The sequence below is a fragment of the Camarhynchus parvulus genome, chromosome 26 (genome assembly GCF_901933205.1).
Source record: "Camarhynchus parvulus chromosome 26, STF_HiC, whole genome shotgun sequence".
Lineage (NCBI taxonomy): Eukaryota > Metazoa > Chordata > Aves > Passeriformes > Thraupidae > Camarhynchus > Camarhynchus parvulus.
The window spans coordinates 4,186,710-4,209,864 of NC_044596.1; the positions used below are offsets into that span (position 1 = coordinate 4,186,710).

General features: G+C 45.1%; 1 protein-coding gene across 1 annotated transcript; it reads right to left on the reverse strand.

The window, feature by feature from the left end:
* Positions 1-464: 464 nt before the first annotated feature.
* On the reverse strand, positions 465-19,489 carry ZC3H11A (zinc finger CCCH-type containing 11A). Its single transcript, XM_030965857.1, is given in 19 exon segments — positions 465-1,545; positions 2,186-2,250; positions 2,541-2,692; positions 3,512-3,593; positions 3,595-3,816; positions 3,935-4,008; positions 5,044-5,538; positions 6,837-6,902; positions 7,468-7,569; positions 7,718-7,780; positions 8,143-8,253; positions 8,511-8,591; positions 9,781-9,897; positions 10,095-10,292; positions 11,439-11,562; positions 12,313-12,432; positions 13,812-13,996; positions 15,747-15,799; positions 16,967-19,489. Coding segments are annotated over 17 exon segments (2,412 nt in total). The 5' UTR covers positions 13,866-13,996; positions 15,747-15,799; positions 16,967-19,489; the 3' UTR covers positions 465-1,259.
* Positions 19,490-23,155: the final 3,666 nt, after the last annotated feature.

Below are 23,155 nucleotides of genomic sequence, written 5' to 3' on the forward strand. Positions count from 1 at the left end.
CTCTTCCAAACCCTCCCCAGCTCCCTCAGGACTCTCCAAACCCTTTCCAGATTTCTCCAAACCCTTCCCAGATTTCTCCAAACCTTCCCCATCTCCCTCAGGGTTCTCTCCAAACCTTTTTCCCTGGTTCCCTCAGGATTCTCCAAACCATTCCCATCTCCCTCAAGATTTTTCCAAACCCTTTCCAGATTCCTCTAAACCCTTCCCAGCTCCCTCAGACCCTTCCCATCTCCCTCAGGATTTTTTCCAAACCCTTCCTTGTTCCCTCAGGAGTCTCCAAACCGTTCCCTGGTTCCTTCAACTCCTCCAAACTTTTCCCAGCTCCCTCAAGATTTTCTCCAAACCCTTCCCCAGCTCCCTCAGGATGTTCTCCCCCCTCATTAACTCCTAATTAACACTCAGCATTCCCAATCTCGTTGACTCCATTCCTTAAAAAACCCCACGGACACCACACAGTTGAGCAGCCTACCTTTAATCCCTTAAATAGAATCATACAAATATAAAATGGAAGAATAAAATATTTACAGAAAAACAAAAAACAAATCCCAAAACAAAATGAAAAAAAAATCAAAAACCCCACGGGGATTTCACTCAATCCCATCTCCAAAGGGCTGGAAAAGAGGGAAGCAGCCAAGAGGGAACATTCCAGGTGCTTTTCTTTTTTCTCTCCCAAAATGATCCCAGCTGGATGTGGGAGGTTCATTGCAGGGAGAAATCCTCAGAACCCAGAGGCACTTGAAGCAATGCTCCTTTTCCCAAATCCCAGGAGGAATTCTGCCTTCCCCCATGGAAAAAATCCCCCAGATAACCCCGAGCCAGGCTCACCCTGGCAGGCTTTGGTCCAAAATCCTGCCTCAGATTTTGCCTCTTTTCCCTGAATTCCCCCCAAATGCGAGTCCATCCGTGGCTCCCAGAGCTGACACAGTAACTCCAGGGATTTTTTTTTTTGGGGATTTTCTGTCCAGGAGGGAGCTCTGGAGATGGGATCTGTGGCCCCTCAGGGCGTTCCAAGTGCTCTGTCCTGTCCCGTGGGGGGACAAACTCAGCCCGGAATTTTGGGATAACTGAGAGCAGACCCTGCCTAATCCTAACAATCCAACTGTGCTTCCAGCTGGGGCAGGGTCTCCTCCACGGATCCAACAACATTTACAAGATTTTTGTGGGAGGTGAGGAGAAAATTTTGCTTTTTCGGGGTTTTTTTTTTTTTTTGGTGTCGTGTCTTTTTTCCCCATTTTTTTTTCCAAAAAAAACCTCCCCTCTCAGCTGTCAATCATCTCAGACAGTTCCAGCAGGAGATCATCCTCATCCTTGCCTGGATCCAGGTCGATTTCTGCCTCCAGTTTCCCCCCAGAGATCTCCCAGATGAGTTTCTCAAAGTCGTCCTCCACCGAGAGCGCGGCCTTGGCGCCGCCGGCCGAGCTCAGGCGCCGCAGCTTCAGGGGAGCCTCCAGCGAGGAGGAGGAGGAGGATGTGGATGAGGAGGAAGATCCAGACACCTCTGACTGTGCCAGGGAATCCCCCTGGGTGCCAGGCTGCAGCTCAGGGCTGGGGAGAGCAAAAGGGAGGAATCAGCGTGGGGGTGCCTGGAGGGGGAGCCTGACGATTTGGGTTTGCAGGAGGAGGGGATTGGGGAGGGCTGGGATGGGTTTGGGAGGGCTGGGGTGGGGTTTGGGGAGCCCTGGATTGGGTTTGGAGAGTCCTGGATTGGTTTGAGAGGGCTGGGATCAGTTTGGGGGGCTAGGACTGGGTTTGGGGAGCCCTGGATTGGGTTTGGGGAGTCCTGGATTGGGTTTGGGGGACTGGCGTTGAGTCTGGGGGGTTGAGGTGGGATGTGGGGAGTCCTGGACTGGTTTGGGAAGTTCAGGATCAATTTTGGAGTCCTGGATTGGGTTTGGGGAGTTTAGGATCAATTTTGGCAGTTCAGGATCAATTTTGGGGAGCTGGGATTGGTTTTGGGGGGCTGGGATCAGTTTTGGGGAGTCCTGGATTGGTTTGGGGGGTTGGGATCTGTTTTGGGGAGTCCTGGGTTGGGTTTGGGGAGTCCTGGGTTGCGTTTGGGGAGTCCTGGATCGGTTCTGGGGTCCTGGATCAGTTTTGGGAACTCCCGGATTGGTTTTGGCAGTTCAGGATCAATTTTGGCAGTTCAGGATCACTTTTGGGGCCCTGGATCGGGATTTGGGGTTACCTGCTCTGGGAATTCTCCCTCCGAGGGTTGGAGTCCAGGCTGTCCTCTGAAGAAGGGGGAACAACCTGGCAATGAGGAACAAGACGAATTTTAGGATCTAAAAAAATCCCAAATTTTTCCTTTTCTGCTTCACCTGAAGCAGGATATTCCTGAAATGAGGAATTTGGGTCTTTTTAAAGGATTTTTTGCCTTGGAAAGGACAAAATATTCCCAAATCCCAGCAGCGAATTCTGGAGATGCCTCCAAAGCAGGAATGTGCTGCCCCTGAGAGTTGTGGCGTGAAAAGGGCTGGGAGAGCTGGAGAAAATTTCAGTTTTCCAGGATTTTTTTTTTTGGGGGGAATTTGGGGCCTTACCTTGGCTGGGGGCTCCTGGGTGTCCCCGCTGGTGGCACTGAGTGGCTTCACTGCCACCACAGCAGGGGGGTGGCCCTCGGGGCCCTTCCTCTTCAGGGGCTGCTTGGGAGGGGCTTTGGCATCCAGAGGCTTCAGGCACACCCTGGATTTGGCTGGGATGGAGTGAAAATGAGGGGGGAAAAAAGGGAAAGGAGGGGAAAATTTATTTATCAAACTCCTCCCTTTATCAATCAAATCTGTTCCTTTATCAACCCCTTTATCAAATCCCTTTATCTATCAAACCCCTTTATCAAATCCATTTATTAAACCCCTTTAGCTATCAAATCCCTTCCTTTATCAACCCCTTTATCAATCAAACCCCTTTATCAAGCCCCCACCTCTGCCTCTCCTCTCGGGCAGCTGAGCTCCCTAAACCCCAACCCCACACAGAGCATTCCCATAAATCCCAACCCCAAAACATCCCCATAAACCCCAACCCCAGAGCATTCCCCTAAATCCCAACACCACACAAATCATTCCCCTAAACCCCAACCCCACACAGACCATCCCACAAACCCCAACCCCACGTAGAACATTCCCAACCCCACACAGACCATCCCACAATCCCCAACCCCAGACCACTCTCACTAATCCCAACCCCACACTGAGCTTTACCATAAACCCCAATCTCAAAACATTCCCACAAACTCCCACCCCAAAATACTCCCATAAATCTCACCTCCAGACCATTCCCACAAACCCCAACCCCACACACAACATCCCAAACCATTCCCATAAATCCATCCCAGCCTCTCCTCTCGGGCAGCTGAGCTCCCTAAATCCTAACCCCACACAGACCACTCTCACAAACCCCAACCCCACACAGATCATTCCCCTAGACCCCAACCCCACAGAGATCATTCCCACAAACCCCAACCCCACACACAACATCCCAAACCCAAACCATTCCCATAAATCCATCTCAGCCCCACCTCTGCCTCTCCTCTCGGGCAGCTGAGCTCCCTTTTTCCCCGGCTCCTTCTCTGCGGTTCCCCCTCCATCCTCGGGGGACTTTTCCTCCTCTCCTCCTGCCCAGCTGGGCTGACCCCACAGCAGCCTCGGGGCTCCCTGATCCTGGGGTTTTTTCCTGGTTTTTATCCTGGTTTTTTTCCTGGTTTTCAGCTGGAATTGCCCCAGCTCCCTGCTGCAGTTTCTCCTCCTGCCGCTGTTTCTGCTGCCGTTTCTCCCACATGATTTCCTCCAGGCTCTTCACCTGAATTCCAGAATTCCCTGAATTCTGACAGGGGAAAAAAAACACCAAGAGGGTTTTTAGGGGAAAAATCCAGGAATAAAAATCTATGGAAATGGGAAGAGCTGATCAGAAATATGAAATTTTAAAATTTGTTCAGACTCACCTCAGCAGGGCCAGAGCCACTTTTGGGGGAAGGTTTGTTCAGCTCCACGATCATTTTTTCTTCTCTTCCAGGTGCTTTAAACCAACAAAAACATCAAAAAATTGTTTTTTATGTTTTCTTGGGGGGTTATTTCCCTATTTTTATCAACAGGAAGCAATTCCTGCAGGATTTGCTGTCTCCTTCAGTCCCACTGTGGACTATCATTATCATTATTATCATTATTTTCACTATTATTATTATTGCTCAGAAATTGATAAATCCTTCCCAAACAATATTCCAAAGGGGAATGGGAAGGATTCCAGCACTGGCAAGATTCCACCACACAAATCCAGGGCAGATTAAAAAAGAGGGAAATTCCCAAGGAGAAGCAGAACTCCCAAATGAAAGCACAATTCCTAAGGAGGAGCAGAACTCACAGAAGGAAGCAGAATTCCCAAAGGGAACCAGAATTCCCAGGTGGAAAGCAGAACTCCCAAGAGGGAACAGAATTCCCAAGAGGGAGCACAAGTCCCAGGGAGAAGCAGAATTCCCAAAGGGAATCAGTTCCCAAGGAGGAGCACAATTCCCAAGGAGAAGCAGAACTCCCAAGGACAATCAGAACTCCCAGGTGGAAACCACAATTCCATGGGGAAGCACAATTCCCAAAGGGAACCAAAATTCCCAGGTGGAAAGTACAATTCCCATGGGGGGCAGCACAATTCCCAAGGAGAAGCAGAACTCCCAGAGTGAAGCAGAATTCCCAAAGGCAACCAGAATTCCCAGGGGAAGCACAACTCCCAAGAACAATCAGAATTCCCAAGAACAATCAGAATTCCCAGGTGGAAAGCACAATTCCCAGGTAGAAACTACAATTCCCAAGGAGACTCAGAACTCCCAAGGGGAATGAGAATTCCCAAGGAGAATCACAACTCCCAAGGAGAATCACAATTCCCAAGGAGAATCACAACTCCCAAGGAGAATCACAACTCCAAAGGAGAATCACAACTCCCAGGAGGGGAAGCACAATTCCCAAGGACAATCCCAACTCCCAGGGGACAAGCCCAACTCCCAGGGGACAAGCCCAACTCCCAGGGGACACTCAGAATTCCCAGGGATGGATCCCTGCTCACCCAGGAGCTTGGTGACCCTCAGCAGTTTCCTGCCCCTCAGGGCAGCCTCAGGCTGGGCAGGGCCAGCAGGAACGTTCTCCCCGCTCTGCTGCAGCCTCAGCGCCTTCTCCCTCTTGATCTCCTCCAGGGTTTTGATCCGAACTTCTCCAGCTCCTTTGGCTCTCCCAGGCTCTGCCAGCTGCACCCTGCCTGCCCCAGCTGGAGCAGGAATGTTCTGTTTCCTGGCATCTGCCTCATTTTTGGCCCTGCTGCTGAATTCCTCGGGTTTTTCCTTCTCCTCTCCCAACCTTTTGTGGTTTTTTTCCACCAGGGCTCCCATCAGGGATTTGCTGCGGGCAGCAGGGGAGGGTTTTGCTCCTAAATTTGGATCTTCAGTTTTCCTTCCTTCTCCTGGGATTTTGGCTGGGGGTTCTCCTCTCCTCTGGTTAGCTCTTTCCAGGCGGATTTCCTCCAGGGTTTTCACTCTGATCTCCTCGATGGGCTTGGCAGCTTTGTCTGAGGGCACAAAAATCCAAACCAGGAATAAAACAGAGATCAAGGAGAGGGGGGAAAAGTCTCCAGAATTCCTCCCAGCGCTGAGGGAATTTGGGATTGAGGGCTCTCAGTGCTCCTTGGGTTGGAAGGACTTTAAGGATCATCCAGGGACACTTTCCCCTGTCCCAGGTTGCTTCAACCAGGCCTGGGACACTCCTGGGGATGGGGCAGCCACAAATTGTCTGGGAATGAATCAGGAGTCTTGAAATTGGGATTTTTTAATGGAATCATGGAATGGTTTGGGTTGGAAGATCCTAAGGATGATCCCATTCCCATCCCATGGCACTTCCCATGGTCCTAGGGTGCTCCAAACCCCATCCAACCTTGGGGGCATCCAGGGATGGGGCAGCCACGGATTCTCTGGGAATTTGCAGCCTGGGAATGAGTCAGGAGTGCTGAAATTGGGATTTTTTATGGAATCCTGGAATGGTTTGGGTTGGAAGATCCTAAGGATGATCCCAGTCCCAGCCCTGCCATGGCAGGGACACTTCCCATGATCCCAAACCCCATCCAGCCTTGGGGGCATCCAGGGATGGGGCAGCCCTGGGAATGAATCAGGAGTCTTGAAATTGGGATTTTTTTATGGAATCCTGGAATGGTTTGGGTTGGAAGATCCTAAGGATCATCCCAGTCCCACCCCATGGCACTTCCCATGATCCCAGGGTGCCCCAAACCCCATCCAGCCTTGGGGGCTCCCGGGGCAGCCACGGATTGCCTGGGAATTCCAGGGGAGGATTTCTTGCCAATATCCCACCCAAAGCAGCCCAGGGAATGCTGGAATGGCTTGGGTTGGAAGGGATCATCCAATCCCATGGGCAGGGACACCTCCCACCATCCCAGGGTGTCATTTGATTAATTTTACCCATTTTATTCTTTTTATCCCCTGTCCAACCTGGCCTTGGACACTCCCAGGGATAGAGCAGCCACAGCTCCTCTGGGAATTCCATCCCTGTTTCCAGAGAACAATTCCCTTCCCAAAATCCCATTTAAACCCCATCAGTCTGCAGCCATTCCCCTCATCCTGTCCCTCCATTCCTTGGGAATATTCCTGCTCCATCTTTCCATCAGGCCACAATGAGATCACCCCAAAATTCCTCCTCTCCAGGCTGAACAATCCCAATTCCCTGAACAAAACTTCTCCCTCTCCTTTAAACCACTTGGATTTGGAAAATCAGAGCCAGTTATGCTTTAAAATTAACAATTTAAGGCTGCATGGGAAAAATAAATTAATATTTCAATTTCAATATTTTAATTTTTACCTGTCTCAGTGCTGCTCTGCTCAGAGGGCAGCCCCAGCCTCTCCTTCAGGGACTTCAGGACTTGAACTAAAAAACAAGACAAAAACTTTTAAAAAGTGGCAAAAATCTCAATTTTGGGTGGGAAATGAGACAGGAGAGCACCTCAGTGGGATTCAGAGTGACCCTGAAGCCTCAATCAATGTGCAGAAAGAAGAAGGAGAAGAGAGGAGGAACAGAAATCCCAAAGGGAAAAGCTGGACAGAAAAATCCCAGAGGGAAAAGCTGGACAGAAAATCCTAAAGGGAAAAGCTGGACAGAAAACCCCAAAGGGAAAAGCTGGACAGAAAAATCCCAGAGGGAAAAGCTGGACAGAAAAATCCCAGAGGGAAAAGCTGGACAGAAAAATCCCAAAAGGAAAATCCCAAAGGGAAAAGCTGGACAGAAAACCTTAAAGGGAAAAGCTGGACAGGAAATCCCAAGCAGAAAAACCCAAACAGAAAAACTGGACATAAAACCCAAAACAGAGAATCTGGACAGAAAATCCCAAGCAGAAAATCCCAAAGGGAAAAGCTGGACAGAAATCTCAACCAGAAAATCCCAAAAGAACAGCTGCACACAAATTCCAGGAGGGAAATCCAGGTGATTTTGGTACCTGTGCCTCTTTTTGGGGCCTTTTCAGAGTTTTCCTGCAGCTCTGCCTTCCTCCCCAGCCTGTCAGCAACGTTCCTCCTCAGGGGAAGGAAAGTTTTCCCACCTTTCAAAAGACACAAAATAAGAAATTCCTTCAGAATATTCCTCTGCAGGAACCTGAATCCTCCCAGATGGATTTGGAATGGTTTTGGGTTTTAGGTGCTAACAGAATTTGCTGGTTTTGATGTAAATGTTTCACAAAAAGCTCTCACCCATGAGGGTTTTCCTTTTCCCCAGTCTGTCAGGAAGATTCAGCTGGATCACAGGCTCCTCCCCTAAAACAAAAAAATCATTTTTTAGCACCAAAAAATCCCTTTATCCCCCCAAAAAACCATTTTCTGGCTGTCAAACACAGGAATTAAAGAAGGATTGGGAGGGAAATTGGTTTTAATGATAAAAATTCCTGAATTAATCCCAACCCAACCCAGCATCTACAAAAATTCCCAACTTTTCCAACACAACCTTAAAAATTCAAATCAGGAAATGCAGCAGCGCATCTCAGGATTATTAGAATAATTATTAGGATAATTATCCTAATTAACCATCTCAGGATTATTAAGATAATTATCCTAATGATCAGTGATTAGATTTAGGGATTTTCCCATTAAAAAAATGGGAATTTTGGGATTTTTTTTACCTTCCTTGGAGGAGAGAGTCACAGTTCTCAGCACAGTCCTGACATTTTCTTTCTCTGGCACAGGAATGCTCCGGGCTTGGAGAGGATCCACAGCCACTCCTGAAGGACCTTCTGCATGAAAAACAGGGAAAAATCAGAATATTTAGCAATTTTCCTTGGAATTCCAAGCAGAAAAACCAGCTGCCACATGCCAGTGTAGCCCCTCTAAAAACAAAAAAGGAATTTTGTCCATTTTGTCCCTGTAGGATCTCCCAATTTGCAAAAAAAAAATTTAATTCCTTGCAAATTATCCAAGGAAAATCAGGATAAAAGCCAAGGATGAACAGAAGGGAGAAGGATAAGGAGGGATTTTAGGGATATTAACTCACCACCTTGTTTTTTGGCTTTTTCCTTGAGTTTCTTCAGTTTGATCTCTTCCAAGGTTTTTATTCCAAAATTTAAGTTGTCATCTGGAAGCACAGAATAGTTCAGGAAATTGAGGTAAATCCTTCCCAGAATATTGGGAATAAACTCTCTCAACACTCCCCAGGAGTTAAGAAACTCCAGAACAGGTGGGGTTTTGGAAAACTGGCAGCTTTTTTCACCCTCCAAGGGAAAATCCACATTTTTGTGCACAAAGTCATGGAGAGGGATTAAAGATTCCTCAATTCCTTGGACAGAAAAATCCCAAAGGGAAAAATATCCCAAATTTTTACCCCAAATGTTGTGAATTTGAGAAAAGAATACTGCTGGATTCAGTTCTGTATTCCACATCAATTCCTTGGATCTGGATTTCTACAATGCCTGAAGGGACATTTTCATTAAAACTCCACTTTTAGGACATTAAAACTTCACTTTAACTCCATTTCAACTCCACTTTAACTCTTTAAATTCCATTTTTACTCTTTAAACCCCCTCAACTCCACTTTAAACTCCATTTCAAGTCCACTTTAAACTCCATTTCAAGTCCACTTTAAACTCCATTTCAAGTCCACTTTAAACCCCCTCAAACTCCACTTTAAACCCCCTAAACTCCACTTTAAACCCCCTCAAACTCCACTTTAAACCCCCTCAAACTCCACTTTTAAACTCCATTTCAACTCCACTTTAAACCCCTCAAACTCCACTTTAAACCCCCTAAACCTCACCTTTAAACCCCCTAAACTCCACTTTAAACCCCCTCAAACTCCACTCTTAAACCCCCTCAAACCCACTTTAAAACCCCCTAAACTCCACTTTAAACCCCCTCAAACTCCACTTTAAACCCTAAACTCCACTTTAAACCCCCTCAAACTCCACTTTAAACCCCCTCAAACTCCACTTTAAACTCCATTTCAACTCCACTTTAAATCCCCTCAAACTCCACTTTAAACCCCTAAACTCCACTTTAAACCCCCTAAACTCCACTTTAAACCCCCTCAAACTCCACTTTAAACCCCCTCAAACTCCACTTTAAACCCCCTAAACTCCACTTTAAACCCCCTCAAACTCCACTCTAAACCCCTCAAACTCCACTCTAAACTCTATTTTGCCCCACAAAACCAAACCAGGAGGTTTTTCCCTGCTTAGGTGGGAATGAATTCCATTCAGCATCCCTGAGTTCTGTTTTATTTGAGGAATATTTTGCTTTTTACTCCCAAACTGCAGCCCCTGGATTACCTTGCTTTGCACTGGGATTGGATTTCCTTGTGGAAATCACCCTCAGGCCATTGTGGCTCTCTGTGGGTGGGGGCTGCACTGGGGTTTTGGTTTCTTCTCCTTCTTCAGAAAGCTGGTCTGGAAGGGAAAATCAAACCCAAAATGAAATTATTTATGGACCAGGAATTTTAACAACAATGTTTCATTTTTAGATAGTTCAATATTTCAACAACAACAAAAAGTTATTACTCTTTTCTGCAGCTTAAACAGCAAATTTTGTGATTTTTATTTCGATTTTAAGCAGAAATATTTGAAATAAACTCAAGTTTTCTTACCATCATCATCTTCATCATCATCTGCAGCATTGATGACCACTGGGGGATGGGTGGGACTGGGGACATTCTCAGAGTTCTCCACTTTCATCACCCCCCTGAGCTGTGGGGAGGGGTTGGACTGAACGGACAGTTTGTTCTGCTGCAGCTGCACCATCTTCACCTCGTCCTCTGCAGCCTCAGGGGGGCTTGGAAGAGTGGCTGGAAAGGAAAAATATCCCACATTTTTACCCCAAATGTTGTGAATTTAAGAAAAGAATACTGCTGGATTCAGTTCTGTATTCCACACCAATAAAGGGATTAAAGGAGAAGGGGAAAGGAAAAATATCCCAAATTTTTACCCCAAATGTTGTGAATTTGAGAAAAGAACACTGCTGGATTCAGTTCTGTATCCCACACCCATAAAGGGATTAAAGGAGAAGGGGAAAGGGAAGGAAAAAGGAAAAATATCCCAAATTTTTACCCCAAATGTTGTAAATTTGAGAACAGAACACTGCTGGATTCAGTTCTGATTCCACACCCATAAAGGGATTAAAGGAACCTTGAAAAGCAAAAATCACCAAGTACAGAGCAAGGAAAAAAATTTTAAAATTAGAATTTTGCTCCTTTCCCCTGACTGCAAAGCTCCCTATCAGGAAGTGTGGCTGGAAAAGAAAAATATTCCAAATTTTGACCCTGAAACTGAAAATTTAAGAAGAGAACATTCCTGGATTCAGTTCTGTAGGTGGAAAAATCACTTTTGCTCAGGGATGGAAAGAGCCTGTGCAGGTAATTTTAAGGAATATTCACTGTAAATTCTTGGATATTTTGAGGCAAAATGAGAGGGAAAACTCACTTTTGCCTGGGGGAAGGAAGAGCCTGTCCATATAATGCTGAATATTCCATTTAAATTCTTTTATATTTTGTTGAAAAAAGGAAGTTGAAAACTCATTTTTGCTCAGGGGAAGGAAGATCACATCCAGGTAATTTTAAGGAATATTCACCATTAATTCTTGGATATTTTGAGGAAAAATGAGGTGGAAAACTCACTTTTGCTTGTGGGGAAGGAAGAGCCCTTCCACATAATTTTAAAGAATATTCCCCATGAATTCTTGGATATTCAGCATTAATTATTGGATATTTTGTTGAAAAAGGAAGTTAAAAATTCACTTTTGCTCAGGGGTAGGAAGAGCCCATCCACATGGTTCAAATGGAATATTCAGCATTAATTATTTGATATTTTGTTGAAAAAAGGAGGTGGAAAACTCACTTTTGCTTGGAGGAAAGAAGATCACATCCAGGTAATTTTAAGGAATATTGAGCATGAATTTTTGGGTATTTTGAGAGAAAATGAGATGGAAAACTCACTTTTGCTTGGGGGAAGGAAGAGCCCGTCCACATATCTGCCCTTGGTGTGGTGGAATGCACAGTTGTGCTTCTGGCAGCCCCCGGGCTGGTTCTCCCAGTAACAGGCGATCTCACTCCGCTTTTTCTGGGGAAAAAAATCACAAATCCAAGCTAAAAATATTGGTGGGAAAAACCACAAATCCAAGCTAAAAATGAGAGACCGGAAAAATTTAATTTAGCTGGATTTTTTTCCTAGCATTCAGCTGGGAAAGGCAGGACACTGTCACAGAGTTAAATCAATACAAAATCCAAAATAATGGGATTATTCACAGAGAAAAAAATTTATTTTCAGATTTCAATTGCTGGTGAAATCCACCTGAATTTATCTTCCAGAGCTTTAGCTCCTCCCCATCTTTTGTTTTTTTTCTCCCTACTCTGGACAATTCCAAGAGCTCAGGATAAAAATTTGGGGAGAAATTTCAGCTCTCAGGAATTTCAAGAGATCAGGATAAAAAAAATTCAGGAAGAATTCCAAGAGCTCAGGATAAAAAATTTGGGGAGAAATTCCAGCTCTCAGGAATTCCAAGAGCTCAGGATAAAAATCTGGGGAGAAAATTCCAGCTCTCAGGAATTCCAGGATTTTTTAGGATAAAAATCTGGGGAGAAATTCCAGCTCCCAGGAATTTTTTTCCCACCACATTTAAAGAGTGAAATCTGACAAAAATTTAGGGAACAACATCATTTAAAGCTAACATTTCCTGTTGAAAAACACCTTAAAAATTGATTTTTTTTCCTCATTCCTGGTAACAAAATTTTTGCTGGGAAAGGTCATTTATCCCCCCAAATGTCTGGGATGCTCTGGCAGGGATTTTTGGGGTTTTTGGGGGGCACTCACATCGATTTCCATGTGCCTGAACCTGCAGACATTCCTGAAGCACCGGCCCTCCTGCCACAGGGTGCAGACGGTCTCACTGCCCAGGGCGGCCTCGCAGTGCCGGAAGGAACAGGAATCTCCCTGAAATTCACAGAAAAAATGGGATTAAGGAACAGGAATCTCCCTGAAATTCACAGGAAAAAATGGGATTAAGGAACAGGAATCTCCCTGAAATTCCCAGAAATCAGCAAATAAAATGGGGGAAAAACCACTCAGTTTCAAAGGAGAAATGGGTTTGGGAAGGAGAATTATAAAGGTTAATAAATAATGGGATGGGGAAAGCAGAGAGCTTAAAAAAATGGGATGGGAAAAGGATATGGGTTAAAAATGAGATGGGAAAAGGACAGGGTTAAAAATGGGATGGGAAAAGGATATGGGTTAAAAATGGGATGGGAAAAGGACAGGGTTAAAAATGGGATGGGGAAAGGACAGGGGTTAAAAATGGGATGGGGAAAGAATATGGGTTAAAAAAAATGGGATAAAATGGGATGGGAAAAGCACACAGGTTAAAAAGAAATGGTGCTGGAAAGGAAAATCACACAGTTTAAAAAATGAGAAAATGGGAAAAGAACAGGGTTAAAAATGGGATGGGAAAAGGAGAGAGCTAAAAGAAATCCCCATTTCAGGACTGGGAGCTGGATAATTAATCAATTAATTAAGAGGAATTTGTTTCTTCCCTCCTGCTCCTTGCTCAGACCCTAAATAGGGAATGAGGAATTCCAGAGGGAATTGGATCTGAATGAAAATCACACAGCTTAAAAAATGGGTTGGAAAGGAAAAACACACAGGTCAAAAAAATGGGATGGGAAAACCACTCAAGTTTAAAAAATGGGTTGGAAAAGAAAAGCACAAAGGTTACAAAATGGGATAAGGATACAAGTTAAAAAAAAAAAAGGGTTGGAAAGGGAAATCACCCAGCACAAAAAACCCCAGATGTCAGAACTGGGAGCTGAAAAATGAATCAGTAATCAATAATGAATTAATCAATGAATGAAGAGGAATTGATTTCCTCCCACTCCTTGCTCAGAGCCCAGGCAGGGAATGAGGAATTCCAGAGGGAATTGGATCTGAATGAAAATCACACAGCTTGAAAAATGGGTTGGAAAGGAAAAACACACAGGTCAAAAAAAAATTGGGATGGGAAAACCACAGGTTAAAAAAATGGGATGGGAAAAGGACACAGGTTAAAAAATAGGATGGGAAAACCACTCAAGTTAAAAAAATGGGTTGGAAAAGAAAAGCACAAAGGTTACAAAACGGGATGGGAAAAGGATACAGGTTAAAAACAAAAGGGTTGGAAAGGGAAAAAAAATCCAGTTTTGAGAAGTGGGAGCTGGACAATGAATCAATAATCAACAATGAATTAATGAATTAATGAAGAGGAATTGATTTCCTCCCTCTCCCAGTCCCTGCTCAGAGCCCAGGCAGGGATTGAGGAATTCCAGGGGAGCTGGACTCACCTTGTTGCAGGTGGAGTAGAAGTAGAAGTAGCAGTCATCCCCCTGGCTGGACATGCTGCAGGGATCCTCACTCACTACTCAGGGTTTGCTCCTCCCAGGGCTCTCCCTCCTCCAGCCTGGGCAGGAATTGGCTTCTCAAAGGCTTCTCCTGGCTTAGCTCTGACAGCTTCTTTTTAAAAGTAACCCTGGAAAAGAAAAATTGGGGTTTTTAGAGTTGTTTCCTATGAATTGATTTGGTTGTGGAAGGAGGTAGTGAGTTGAAATCAGCTGGGCGTAAAGATGAAGCAGAAATCGTTGAAAATTCAATTTTTTTAAAACAAATTTTTAGGCAGCTTTGGCGAAAACTGCAGCATAAATTGTAATTTGTGACCTTAATAACAGCTCTGAGTTTTGAGGTAGAGAAAAATTGTGTGTGTGACCAAAAACTTAGGGGGTGACCCTAAAGAGAGGCACTCCTTCAAAACTTTGGTGTAATTTTGAGTTACTGATGATACAGTATCTTAATAATAAATAAGTATTGTAACATTATTATCATGTATTATTCCATATTATACTATTAATACCAATCACAGGGGATTTTCCCCCAAATCCCAGGGGGACTTTTTCCTCCAATCTCAGGGGTTTTTTTTCCTGATCCCATTTCCCCAATCCCAGCAGATTTTTCTGCCAATCCCAGGGGATTTTTCCCTATCTCTCCCCCAATCCAGGGGGATTTTTCCCCCTGATCCCATTCCCCAATCCCAGATGATTTCCCCAATCCCAGGGGGATTTTTCTCCCCAATCCCAGGGGGATTTTTCTCCCCAATCCCAGGGGGATTTTTCTCCCCAATCCCAGGGAGATATTTTCCCCCATCTCAGGGTTTTTTCCCCTGATCCCATTTCCCAATCCCACAGGATTTTCCCCCAATCCCATTCCCTGATCCCGGGAGATTTTTTCCCTCAATCCCAGCAAATTTTTCCCTCAATCACAGAGGGACTTTTTCCCCCATCCCAGGGGGATTTTCCCCTGATCTTATTCCCCAATCCCAGGGGATTTTTTCCCCCCAGTCCCAAAGGATTTTTTCCCACAACCTCAGGGGGATTTTCCCCCAATCCCAGGGCATTTTTTCCCTCAATCCCAGAGGCTTCTCCCCCAGCCCCAGGGGATTTTTCTCCCCCAGTCCCAGTGGGATTTTTGCCCAGATCCCATTTCCCAATCCCAGGGGATTTTTCCCTGATCCCAGGAGGATTTTTCCCCCATCCCAGGGCACTTTTCCTGCAATCCCAGGAGAATTTTTTCCTGATTTTTCCTTGATCCCAGGGCGTTTTTCTCCCAATTTTTTCCCCAATCCCAAGGCATTTTTTTCCCTGATGTTTCCCCCCAATCCCAGGGCATTTCTCCCAAAATCCCAGAGGATTTTTCCCCCAATCCCAAAGCATTTTTTCCCTGATTTTCCCCCTCAATCTCAGGGCATTTTTCCCCAATCTCAGGGCATTTTTCCCCCAATCCCAGAGCATTTTTTCCCTGATTTTCCCCCTCAATCTCAGGGCATTTTTCCCCCAATCCCAGAGGATTTTTCCCCCCAATCCCAGGGAGATTTTTTCCATGATTTTTCCCTTCAATCTCAGGGCATTTTTCCCCAATCTCAGGGCATTTCCCCTCCAATCCCAGAGGATTTTTCCCCCAATCCCAGAGGATTTTTTCCCCTCAATCTCAGGGCATTTTCCCCCCAATCCCAGAGGATTTTTCCCCCCAATCCCAGAGGATTTTTTCCCTGATTTTTTCCCCCTCAATCTCAGGGCATTTTCCCCCCAACCCCAGAGGATTTTTTCCCTGATTTTTCCCCCAATCCCAGAGGATTTTTTCCCCCAATCTCAGGGCATTTTTTCCCTGATTTTTCCCCCAATCCCAGGGGATTTTCCCCTCAATCCCAGGGGATTCTGGAGCTCACCCACCTGGCCACGTTGAGCACAGGCTTTGATCTTCCCAGCCATGCAGTTCCCCTCTCCTGTAGGCCGAAGGAGTCCGTGAATGAATAACAAAGGGGCAGAAAGAATTTTTGAATTTTGCCTTTTTTTTTTGTTTTGTTTTGTTTTGTTTTTTTTTTTCCTCCTGACAATTCCAAGGGAACCTCTCAGCCAACAATTCCAAACTCTGAGGTGCTCTCAGAACAATCTGACAACTAATGGAGGAATTGAGTCCATTGCAAATCTGGCACACTGGAGACAGCCAGGGATATTTTAGCTCTTCCAATAAAAAAAAAAAAAAAAAACCATAAAAAAACCAACAAAAAAATTTATAAAAAAATGCCCCAGCGCCTTTTTTTTTTGAAAGATGAACTCAGGATTCAAAGTGGCTGCAAAAAAAAATGAGGCTCCATCTTCCACAGCTGGGGAAATTTCTAATTTTTTTTTTAATTTTTTTAATTATTTAATTCAGTAAGTTGCAATTTCGGGTCTTCTGAGATTTCTTCACCTATTAAGAAAACACAAAAACCTTCCCCCATATTTATCACCTGTACAACAACAACAACAAAAAAAAACCACCCCAAATTTGCGTGTATAAACCCAGAAATGTGTTTATACACACCCCAAAGCAGGCAGGGACAGCAGAACAAGGAGAAAAGCAGCAAAAAAATCAGGAATTTTGGCCCATCAAACTCTGAGGGGAAAATGAGATTATTTGAGGGGTTTTGGATGAGGTGAGGGTGGTGAGAGGGGATTTGGGGACATGGGGACAGCACAGGGACAAACTCATCCATCTCCATCCCTCAGCCAAAGCAAAGCAGGAATTGTTTGGGAATTTGGGGCAGGAATTAGTTGGGTTTTCCATCAAATATCCCAATTTTTCCATTTGTGCTGTTCCCTAATCATTCATCCATCATTAGCTCCAATTCAGCAGCTGATTGGGGTTTGGGTGCCACCAGAAATGGATTTATTCAGCGTTTGTTTTCACACAAATCACACTTTCCTTTCGGATATTCTTCTAAAAATCTGATTTTTTAGGGTTCTTTTCCACACAACCTTGCAACCAAACCAGCTAAAATGCAAATAAAAATCAATTTTACCCCTCTTGACATTTCTGTGCAAAGGATTTCTGACTCTTTGGGGAGGACAGAACTCAATGAAATTGTTCTTTACAGCTTAAGAAGAAACAGTTGGAACATTTTACTCACACAAAGTAAATTTTGTGAATTTTCCACGATTTTTTTTTTTTTTTTGGCCAGGGAATTTTCCCAAATCTAAAATAAAGAGAGGAAAAGTTGGGTTCTCACATTAATTATTGTGGTTTTTTTTTTCTTTTTTTTTTGACTGTTTGACAAAGAGAATAAAAACAAAACAGGATTTAAGTGCAGGGTTCCCTCCTGTTCTTCCATCTCCACGGGGTTAAATTCATTTTTGGAGCTTCAAAATCAGATTTTAGCTCATGGATTTTCCAGGGAATTTACACCTAAAAACTCCTGGAGCTCCTTCTGGTAGAAGTTCAAGTTTTCCCAGGTGTTTTCCCCAATGCTCTTGGGAGTTAAAAATCAAATTTCAAGCCTGAATTCTTCTGTTTGCTGAAGCCACCAAAGAAATCCTGGGAGTGAGGGGTGAGAAAAGCAGGAATTCCAACCCAGAGCAGGAGGAATTCCCAGGCTGGAAGGTGGAATTTCCTCTCCTCAGGTATTTTCCACACCTAAAAATGCAACATTTCTACATCCACCACGCAGGGGGGAAAGAAAATCCCTTCAGATTGAATTCCTTTAGAAAATAAATCTTTTTTTTTTTTTTTTTTTTTTTTTCCATATTTCAGTTCAGTCTGAATCTTGGTTAAAGAATTAGAATAAAACCTTGGAAAATAAACAGCAACAACACAAAAAGAATCAACCAAACCTCCCCCCCCAAAAACCCCTCCAAGGTCTAAACTTCATCACGGTGATTTAATAATTAAAAAGGTTCATTAAAAACCTTTTTTTTGGTGGAATTTTCAACTGGTAAATAAAAAAGAATCTGAATAAAAATGAGTAACTCTGGTGCACTCAGCAGGTCTTGAATGAATTCAAGTTAATGAGAATTTTAAACACTTTTTTGTCCAGAATTCGTGAAAATTTTCATGAAATTAATGAAAATTTTTGTGGTCAAATATTTTTTTTTCCAATTATTTATAAAAAAATCAAAAATGCAGCAGCTGAGGGTCAGCAAAAAGCAGGCCAAAAAACCAACACAACTTTTCTATTTTTAAAGGGAAAATAAAGAAGTTTTCCTGCACCTCCCTGTGAGGAATTCTTGGATTTCAAACCCCAAAATTTCCCTGGAAAAGCTTCTCCTGCTGCTTCCTTTGTGCCTTAAATTCCTTGGATGATTCACTTCCTGTTTATCAGGTGACAAAGAAGGAAAAGCACCAGGAATTCCACATTTTAACCCCTTTTTAGCCATTTTTTCTCCATTTTTTCTCTCCCTTTCAGCTTTTCCTCCTCAGGAATCAACCCCAAACCAAGGGAAGCTGCTCCATCCACTCTTGAATAAAACAGGAATAATTAAAGCAAATTTTTTTTTTTTTTTTTTGTATTTCTGAGCTCAACCCCAAGGCCTGGCAGCAATTTCCTGTGACAATTTCTCCCCCTCACAAGAATCTTAAATCTCAAAAAAAATCGATTTTCCCAAAAAGATTCGATTTTTCACCTTGGAAAAATGTCATTAGAGCTGGGAAATGACACCACCAGGAAGTTTTTTCCTGGAAAACTCCTCCTGCTCTGCTTCAGCTGTGCCCAAATTCAACCCCAAAATCCTTTATTCCTTTTTATTTATTTTTTATTTTTTACAGCCAAATAAAGCCGGGTTTTATTTATTTAGGAAATGCGACCCTGAGTGCAATTCTGGGAATAACCTGGAGGCTCTGATCCCTTCAACAACAACGACAACAAAAAATTTTCTTTTTGGCGTTTCCATAACAAAAATCGACGTCAGAAAGCAGAACCCTTAAAAAACAAGAAAAACACCCCAAAAATTCAAGGATTCGCGTTGTTTTTAAACAACCTCCGGGAGGAATAACCTTTAAAAAATAAGAAAAACACACCAAAAATTCACGGATTCGCGTTGTTTTTAACAACCTCCGGGCGGAATTCAGCCCGGCTGCATCCAGAGTTACTCAGCTCCTGAAGTTCCTTTAGGGAATGAGGTGACTACGTTAGAAATGCCCCTCAGACGCGTTGCTACAACAGGAAAAAAAGGAGGTTTGACGTGAAAAATGAGGAGATTTAGAAAACACCTGAGCCGGGATCGCCAGTTTGGAGAGGGGACGAGCGCTAAGGAAAGGCCTCGGGCCTACCCCGGGCACGCAGCTCCCCCTCCCCAAAACCCCGGGGGTACAAAACCCACCTCACCCCGGCTTTATTCCCACATAATCCCGGTTTTATTCCCATATAATGCCGGCTTTATTCCCCTCTAATTCCACCTCGCCCCTCAGCGTTCCCCTCCCGCTGTGGGGACAGCGCGGGGGCCGCGCGGCCTTGCGGAGGAGCCGGGGTTGAGCCAGCACCACCCCCTCGCCTGTTCCTCCCCATCTCCCACCAGCCGCTGCGGGGCTCCGAAGCGTTCTATTTACGGTCGCTCAGGGAGTTTTACCGAGCCCCCGGGGGCCGCCGTGTCGCTATCTCCGCGCTCCGCCGGGGCCGCCGCTGCCGCCGCCGTGTCCCCGGTGCCCGGCTCAAAGATGGCGCCCGGCGCGCGCGCAGCCTCAGCGCGCCCGCTGCCAAGATGGCGGCCAGAAATGGCTTCACCCACCCGACAGGAAGAGAGGGGATGTGAGGGGGAACCGGGACGGATTTTGCTGGTTTTTGGCTTCCTTGCACTTCAAAACTCATTCAATAAGAGGATAAAGATTTTTTTAATGAAGTAAACAGAGCCGTGTTTCTCCATCCTGCCGCGATCCATCGTCACCGCCGCCGTGTCCCGGTGCCCGGTTTAAAGATGGCGCCCTCAGCCAAAATGGCGGCCGGAATTAGCTTCATCCGCGCGACAGGAAGAGGGGAGGGGGTCTGAGGGGGAAGGGGGGTGGATTTTGCCGGTTTTTTGGCTCCCTTGCGCTTCAAAAAGCCTCAAAAAGGGGACAGAGCTTTTCTTTGTAAAGCGAACAGGGTCGTGTTTCTCCATCATGCCGCGATCCGCCGGGGCCACCGCCGTGTCCCTGTGCCCGGCTCGAGGATGGCGCCCGCTGCCAAGATGGCGGCCGGAAGTGGCTTCACCCCCCCGACGGGTGAAGGGCGGGCGGGCGGCTGGGGCGGAGCGGGGGTGGATTTTGTTGTGGTTTTTTTTGCTTCCCCACGTTTTAAAAGTCGTCCAGAAAGGGACACATCTTCTCCCTGTGAAGCCAACATAGCCGTGTTTCTCCATCCTGCCCTCTTCTCACAGAGTTTACGTTGGAAAATCCCTCCCAGATCATCCACCTGTTCCAGAGCCCTCAGTGCCACGTCCAGTCCTTCCTTGTCACCTCCAGGGGTGAGGGAGACTCCAAACCTCCCTGGGCAGCCACTTCCAAATCCTGACCGCCCTTTCCGTGAGGAAATTCCCCCCGATGTCCCCAGAATGGTCCCCACTCCCAGGTGCCATCCCCTCCCTCACGCCCCCTCAGGGATGTGAATTCCTGGGCAGGGTTTGGGACAGACAGACAGACCCCCTGAGCTGCCGGACACACGGAGCACGGCACAGTTACACATTTTATTATCTGGATGTAATAATTCCTGCTCAACAGCCAAAAGCTTCTTGCTGCCTTCCGCAGGAAAAATCCTGGGAGGGGGAATTTTGTCTCTCTTTTCAGAGAACATGAATACCACACATTGGTCTATACCAATTATTAACCCAGGGCAGCCCCTCACAGCCCAGCAGCACCATTTTGGTAGCATTTGGCAGCAATTTGGGCATTTTGCTTGCAGATTATGGAAGAATAATCAATGAAATGACAGAAACCCCACAATGAGGGGAGTTTGGGTTGCTTCCCCATCCATTTCCACCCCACTGGAGCCATTCCTGGGGAGGGTTTGGGACAGACCCCCCGAGCTGCCGGACACACGGAGCATGGCACAGTTACACATTTTATTCTCTGGATGCATCATTTCTGCTCAACAGCCAAAACCTTTATTGATTCCAAACCATTCCCCTTCTCCCTCTTCATTTCTTTTTTCTTACTGCACCCCCTTTTCCCACCCCTCAAGCACTCTGCTGCTTCCATTTTGGAGTTTTAGCTCTGCTTGGAGTTTGTTATCTCAGAAGAAGCCAACGGACAATTCATTCAGATTCTTTTTTTTTTTTTTCTCCCAAGATCCATATAAATTACATGCAAAACATTGTACATAGAGATTAATATCAAAATGCAATACAGATCAGGTGCACTTTAAGCTGGACTCTAGGATATGGCAAACACACCAGGGTACATATTGCTTTGAAACCACCATTGTTTTGTTTTTTAATGTCATGCATACCACATAATATTCAGTCTTTTGTTTTGTATTTTTTTTTTTTTTCTTTTTTCTCTCTCCCTTTTTTTATACAAAAATACCAGTGCTTATTATACTGAGTTACTGGAAAAAAAAAAGAAAAACTCAGCTCCACGTGCCTTCTTCAAAAGAAAGTTTTTTTTGTTTCGTGAGAAGCGTTGGATAAATATATATACACACACATAAATGTTGAGTTCAGACTGTATATATATATATATTTATTGAAGGGGAGGAAATAAACTAAAGGCAGTTTAAACCATGGGTTTTGCGGATGAAAATTGGGGAGTTTGGGGAGAGCAGAGTTGGGGTGACAGGGGGGATGCTGGAGAGGAAGAAATGCCAAAATCCCCGTTTGGGGGGAAAAAATCCTGTTTGGGTGGAAAAAGAGCAGGAAAAGGAGCAGGAAAAGGAGAAGGAAAATGGTTCCCCCACATCCCTATGTCCCCAGGGGAGATTTGGGGGTGCAGGAGGCGTTTTGGGCTCAGCGGGGTTGGGGATGGAGCAGAAGCCATGCAGGCCCAGGTGTCCCCCACAGAGGGACAAAAACCTTCTCAGGTGGTGCCAGAGGGTGCCAGGAGCTGGCAGTGGCACCTGGAGATGCCCTTTGGGCATTTGGGATGGGATTTTTTCCCAGCTCAGGTTTTTTTCCCCCTCAGAGAGGAGCTGAGGCCTCCAGGCCTGGGGCTGTGAGGGGGAAAAGGCCGCCCATGCTCAAACACGGTTTAGTTTATTTCCTTCTTGAGATCGCTTGGAAAATTTCACTTTATTGCACGGAAAACCTTTGGGGGAAAAAAAAAAAAGAAATTAAACCCCCTCCCCACACCCTTCTCCCTGTGCAAATCATAAAAACCTCAGCAGGAGAAAACCTCAAGAGCTGCCTGGCCAGCGAGCCGCGCACAGGCCGCGGTGTCTTTGGTACCAATCCGCCAATTCCACGGAAAATCCACAGAAAATCCACGGAAAATCCGCAAATCCGCCCTGCTGGGATCAAGAACTGGATGCAGAAGGATGTTCAGAGTGTTTTAATAACAAAGCATTCCAAGGCAAGTTGATCACAAGGAGGAGGGAGGGGGTGGCTTCGCTTCCTGGCGGGCACGGCGCCGGCCCTCCCCTGCTCCGCGCGCACTCGTGGCAGTTCAAACAAAGCAAAAAAACCAGAAATTATTCATAACAATATATATTTATATGGATATTTATATCTCCCCCTAGTCAAGGCATGTTGTAGAAAGTCCCCAAAAGTCCGTGCCGCTGACCATGCCTTTGTTTTTGGAGCACCAATCTCCCCCAAATCTCTTTGTTTCTTTTTTTTGTGTAATGTCCTCAATAACTTAAGCCAAGAGTCAGCTGCTGCCAGGATATCACTGAAACTTAACCCAAAAAACCAAAACTTTACAGGAAATCTGCACAAGAAACATTTATACTTGAAGCAACCAGCCATACACCAACATAATTTATAGATATTTATATAAAAAAAACCCCATTTGTGTCATCCAACTCACGGCTAGTAGAAAGATGGCTGCTCAGAGAAAAGGAAGCTGACTGGCATCCGATGGCTGAATTAATTAATCCACGGAATTAATTAAAGTGTCCCTTGCAACTGCCCTCAAGCAGTGGCGGGACGAGATTTCTTTTTTTATCTTTTTTTTCTTTAAACAAAATACATATGGCTGACGTAAAAATATCAGTTTCTGAGCTAAAGAAAACTAGATTTTTTTTTTTTTCTTTTTTTTTTTCTTTTTTTTCTCTTTTGCATAATATTTATATAGCATTATTTCTCCCTCCCCCCACTCCTAAAATGGAAAACTAGAACGACAAAAATAGAGCAAACTAAAGGAACGACCAGACCCTTGTGGCAAACCCTGCCAGTCACAGATTTCTGGGAGTGACTTT